This window comes from Haliotis rufescens, unplaced genomic scaffold, assembly GCF_023055435.1.
Source record: "Haliotis rufescens isolate VD_foot unplaced genomic scaffold, xgHalRufe1.0.p SCAF_20, whole genome shotgun sequence".
Taxonomy (NCBI): domain Eukaryota; kingdom Metazoa; phylum Mollusca; class Gastropoda; order Lepetellida; family Haliotidae; genus Haliotis; species Haliotis rufescens.
The window spans coordinates 10,029,158-10,035,475 of record NW_025963891.1 but is presented as its reverse complement, the minus strand read 5'-3'; the positions used below and the strand labels follow the sequence as shown (position 1 = coordinate 10,035,475).

Genomic DNA, 6,318 nt, shown 5'->3' with positions numbered 1-6,318 from the left:
CGTTATAAGCGATGACCCTCTTTTGTCCTTCTTTTTCTAGGTAGAGGATTGCACCTAATTTTGCGAATGTGGATCTGTGTGCACTTCAAAAGAAAGCCATAAGTCTCATATCCAACAAAAGGTCGCTTTGACAAAGCGCCATTCAGTTGCTTGATGGCTGATTCTTGAGTTTGACCCCAAGTCTATTTAACCTTCAAGTGCTCTTTAAAATCAGGAAACCCGATGAGATCATCCAGATAAATCAGGCAGATTTCCAAGTGAAGACTTCCAAACATATATTCCATCTGGATCATTTACGAGTTCAAATGACATTAGCTTAAATTGTACTCGTAAAACCCTAGAAGTCCAACTGCAAAGGCGATTCCTGCTTTGTAAGCTTCCCCTGTCTCTGTTTAATGGTAACCCGAATGCATGTCCATAACAGTGAGAAAACTGCTAGTCTCTTGAAGATTTCTTCAACATGTAAAGCGTAGGCATCTTTACAGTGCGCTGGTTGAGTGATCTAAAATCAATACACAAACCAAAAGATCCATCACCATTGCATACAAGGACTAAATAAGAGGCCCATGGGCTATAATATAAGAACGTCTGATGATTCCAGAAGCACGTTACTGTTGGAGATATTCCTTCAACTCCTGAAACATAGATGGTGGTATGCGCCCATCTCTTTCCTTGATTGGTGTACGATCTGGCAATCCCTAAAAAACAGTGTAGTGGCCAAAATCTAAATCTCCGGTAGAAAACACGTCGCCGTATTTCTGAATTAGCTCTTCACTCAGCTTCTTCTGTTCCTCAGAAACCTTATGAGATATGTTCTCCTTCTTCAGCTTGTGCTGTTTTACTTCAGTGGCAATCTGTTCCACGTTGATGGGTGCAACTTTCTAAATCTGGACTAATTGTATCTCGAAGATGATTGTCCTAGGGGAAACAACTATGGTCTTGTTGGTCAGGTTTGACAATTAAAAGGGGCTTGTAGTGACCTCTTGTACTGACAGCTGAATAATGCAGGGGTTTATCTCAAGCCCCGGTGGTATGGATGTCTTTGTGGCCCTGGTGAAGCATGACACAATTTTCTCTATAAGGCAGTTTCTTGTAGAGTGAACACGTGACTGTCGTGTTCTGTTTTGAGTTAAAAACGAGTGACACCTCACAGGTACACATAAGTCCCAGGGTCCCATCTTTCCTTGTAGGTCCCTTGTCCTGCAAACTAATACCCCGGGAGGCAAGATTCCAGTGTGTGTGCATTTTGCTCACTTGAGGAAACAAAGGTCCAGTAAAACGGGAACACGATTGATGTACTCACTGCCTGGGATGACGAACCATAAACAATTAGTTTCAACCGCAACATCCACATATCACATATAAGGCAATGTCTCACCATTGGCACATTCCTAATCTCCAACGATGGTATTGTTGCACCTTTCCGGGATAGTTGACACTGATGTTTCTGTGATGATTCCAAAACTAATATTTTTTTTACCAGAAATGCCTAACTTTCTACGTTAGGACGACTTAACATCATTTCTAAAATAGCTTTATACACAATACTATTATATCTATTTGGATCACACTTTAAGATTTTCATCCAATATTTAACAAATCTAACAAACCGCACACTTATCAATGGCAGTACCCCGAATTCACCATAAACATATGTCTATGCTGTAGATAATTTAACAATTAATATCTTTTTAATAAATCTTTCCATTGCATAAGCCTCTGTAAAACCCCACACCTCACAATCATAACACAATATGGGTGGAATTAGTGATTGAAATAACTCGTACTGAATATAAACAGAAATATACTATTGATAACTCTATACAATGAAAATAAAGCTTTCATTGCCTGTTCAGATAAAGTTCTTTGACATTCTATAAAACTACCAGAGGGTGTAAACTAGGGCTGGGACGAGTCTAAATTTACTACCCGGGTACCCACCACCCTTTTACCCGACCATACCCGGGCACCCGTTATAGATAAACACCATACCAATTAGATTAGCCAATTTGCTAAAATAATCCACAAAATTACAGTAACCACTACTCTTACTGTTTCCCATAGAGGCGTTAATCTTTTTCCAAAATTGCTAAACATTCGACTTACTAAGGCCGACTAACAACTGTGCATCCTTTTGTCCTTACGTCTACTAGAAATTCCTTTCGTTTATTAAACACACTAAAGATCCCAAAACAAATATTAATGAATGTTGTTTGAAAATTGTCTTCTCCAAAAGTACATGCGCAGAAATCTCAGCTTTCAGGGGATACTTCGAACTAAAATGTCACGAAATATTACTGCAGCTATCAGATATGCCTAGGCTAACATTATTTACAAGAAACAAAACAAGAACAAAACTTGCATCTGAATACCTTTCGGAAACCTTCGGGATATTTTCAGTCTTCTTGATAATTTTCAAAAATATTTTGTATGTGTTTCACACTAAATTGAACAACAAAGGTTGCCGGAATATTTCCAGGTAGGATTCAAAGTGGGAAGGTATCTGGAAGGTTTCCGGAAAACGGACACCTACCTTTTTTTGCTATTTACAATAATTGTTCATATATATAAGCTCCAGTGATCACTTAATCGGAGATTCCATAAACATACACTAGGTTCCATTGAATTCTAACATGGTTTAGGGCGAGATCAAAGGCGCGCCATTTTTTATTAGACAGCAGTTTGTGCCGTTGGTTGTCAAGCACCGACACATTTGGAATCAGTCTGCGAGACGTATCCCTTGTGCTTGTCAAAGGATATTAACTCTGTCTACAAATGCAAACCTTAAGAATTCTCATCCAGATGGGATAGGAAGAAGCTCATCTCATGATAAAATCAACCCCAGGGAACCAAAGGTTACCCTGTTGCATGAAACTGTAAAGCCAGTCAACAGTCAATTTGTTAATACTATGAGTACAGTGAAGAGAACGATGCCGAGACTGATATTCATGAAGAGGAATAACCTCAGACACATGGCTTCAAGCGTGGCAGACACATCCTTCCAGGATGGATCCTCTGTACTTACGTCATCCGCATGATCTTGATCCACAGCCGCAGTCTGCTTTTTATTTGACGAAAAACATTTCCAGAGAACAACCCATTTCTGCAGCACTTTGGGCACCTTTCCTTGACGCTTGTAGATCCTGAGAATGAGGATCATCATGGCCACAGAGAGGGAGCTGAGGGTGAGCAGAGCGGTCAGGTAGATGGTGAGGTAGGACGTCTGTCGGGACGTTTTTGGCATGTTTGTGGTCATCTGAGTCAGGAACACGCCGAAGGAGAGTAGAACCGTCATGGACAGAGCCACTTTGTCACCGTACTCCATTGGCAGAGCAAACACCAGGGAGCTGAGAAGAGATAGAAGCGTGATGGGGATTATCAGGTTGTATACGTAATATGATGGTCGGCGTTTCAGGGTCAGTTCTACAATAAGTCGAGGGTACTGATGTTCCTTTAGAAATGTTGTTATATTTCTTAATTGCCATAATCCATTCTCACCCGTAGTATAGATATCCAACTGATGCGGAAGAGGTGTTAACTTAACTTTGTCCGACGTTGTAACCCAGGTTGATAGAACAAAATTGCAAATCTGAGTATCAAACGGAAAATGGACAATATCAAAGTCGCACTGACTCTGGAAGAGATCACCGTGGTACCATACTACTAATCCGGTGTGTTCCACGCTTACAGGTACTTGTTGGTGACTGAAAAGCTTAATTCCTGTGGCAGAATTTAAGAGCACCAAATCAGGGGTCCAGATTGTTTGACTAGACAGATATATTTGCTCTGTACCATTGAAATCTGTAACGTTCCACTTTAAGGAATCATCCACCCACTGGAACGTGAACCATCCACTGGTGGAGAATGATTGTCGCTGTTCATCAAGTTCACCTATTTGGGATACGGTCAAATATATTCCAATATCCATCACTTCATTTGTTTGAAAAACCTCTTGATTGTAGCTTTCAAGAAGGTGTTTTAAAAGTCCCCCTTGTCCAGCAAGCGTCTTCCCGTGAATTTGTAAGAGAACAATAGTGCCGAAAACAATGCTCGTGACACGTTTGAACACTTTCACAGCCATTGTTTCCTCTGACTCGTCTCCCTTGTCTGAACAGTGGTGACTAGAAGCATATGATGCATAAGGTGATCTGTCAGCTAATGTGAGTCATGAACGAGCGCTTTGGATAACACTCTAAATACGTCGATAAACATTGCCTCGCATTGTGACATATCCAAACAGAGTTAGAGTTTACGTTGAACAGCATTGACAGGATTATTCCTGGAATATGATAACATTGGGACACCATGCAGCAAATGAAGAGCAGATAGGATGTGTTTTGATTTGCTCAAAATAGTAAAAGTCATGCTTTTAAAAAAAGATCAAATTTACCTTCATTATATTGCTGTAAGAATACATGCCACTATGCATTTTACACGTTTAATTTACATTTTGATTGCAATATGTCCAGTAAATCGAATCTCGTTGCAGGAGTTCGATCCCATTTTGAAATGAAATGATACTATTAGCTCAATCAGTCAAATATAGGCATTTTGTTCCATAAATCCTTTTTTATGAATTGCGTAAATACTTTACATGACGACCGCCTCCGTGGTCTTGTGGTAGAGCGTCCGCCCGGAGAGCGGAAGGTCCGGGGTTCGATCCCGGGCCGCGTCATACAAAAAGACGTTAAAAGATTGTACTTGTTGTTACCCTGTCTGGCGCTCGGCATTAAGGGGCTAAAACAAGGACTGGTCGGCTCGGAGTCAGTATACTGTGTCTGAGTGGGGTATTCATGTTAAACTGCGGCATGGTATCTCAGTGAGCTAGCACTATAAATCGGCATCAGTCCGTACTAGTACAAGCAGCCACACACACACACGTGCATGCACGTCGCTATATAAGTGCAATAATCTTGGACGCGACGTTAAACCCAATTTCACCTCAACTCACCTCACTTTACATGACGTTATCAGCAGTATTTTTTGTCAGGCGCATCATATTCGATTGCCAGTTAAATGTGCTCAATTTGGATTTATATCTTGATTTTTGTGTTAACGTTCCCTTTTAAACAAATGTTTAATAACCACTCGTGGGGAGCGTCAAATTGTTAGTTGCAGCCACCAATATAGTTCAAATATTCATTTTAGTTTTGCGGAAAATACTATTGTCAGTGACAATATCAGTAGCTCTCTGGTCATAACGATTTCTAATATTCTTGATTTGAATTTTTTTTTCACTATGTACAAAAGGGTAGACTGGTTTCAAGGCGTATGCATGACACGTGTACTAATGTCATCAGTGATGACGTCAGGTGTTCGCGAAAAGGGCGTGTCCTGCTCTTCCGACAGCACTCACTCTTACATGACATTGTATGTTTCTACTCGATCTTAAACTTCATATTCTTCAATGTGTTTTCTTTTGTTGAAAGATGATTAATCGCTTTTAGATCACATTGGTAGCTAAGCATGTGTATAATAATTTCTAAGACGAGGTACAGTGGAACCCCGTTAATCCGCGCTGTGTACCTTCCCCACTGAAATTAAGGTATGATTTAGAAGTGCTGTAACTTTTATCATGACAGCCCTGGACGCTTGAACCATGCCAAAAGAAAGCTTTATCACATTTTCTTCCGGGTGACATGTTGTCAAATTAGAGCACGAACATCCCTTTTAATAACGTGATAAATATTTCCCTGAACACTGGTTATAACAAAGCTAACGTTGGTGGCATCTGGAAAGTGCTGAATAAACAACGGTTCTTAGATGTGACATACTGCAAACGTAGATGGTATGTTTGAACAGTTAATGTGTTTGCATTTTTACCTTTTATTCAGTATGATCAAAGCCAAAATCGCTTTTAAGCTCTTTATAGTTAGATTCAGATGCTTATAAATGAGAACTGTGATACTATGGGGAAACGCACAGCAGTGACTCATGTGTATATGTGTAAACATGACTTGATATTTATCAAACGTACAGTACATATGTTCACAGTAGCCTTAACCAACAACCAAATGCTTTCTACATTTAGGGAATATTTTTCTGTAAAGGTATGGTAGGTGCACCTAAGTGTTTAACACACAAAAATAATTCGTTCGCCCTTGTTAACTTTTTCATTGAACGTATGACGAATTCTAAATATGAAAGTGATAAAGTGATGCAAAAATATTCTTAATGTCGTCACTCTATTTTCAATGGCATGTATGTGAGTCATTTGGTGTTTGACTGATATGACTGTGATACTCTCTGTGATATCAAACGGTACCAAATTGGCATCGATGGTATCAGCACGCTCCTGTCTGTTTGGCCATAGCCTAA

At 39.9% G+C, this 6,318-nt stretch overlaps 1 protein-coding gene across 1 annotated transcript; it reads right to left on the bottom strand.

Moving 5' to 3' along the window:
• Positions 1-2,893: 2,893 nt before the first annotated feature.
• On the bottom strand, positions 2,894-3,928 carry LOC124133263 (acetylcholine receptor subunit alpha-like). The gene has a single exon (XM_046497614.2). The coding sequence runs from the start codon at positions 3,926-3,928 to the stop codon at positions 2,894-2,896; it is 1,035 nt and encodes a 344-aa protein (XP_046353570.2).
• Positions 3,929-6,318: the final 2,390 nt, after the last annotated feature.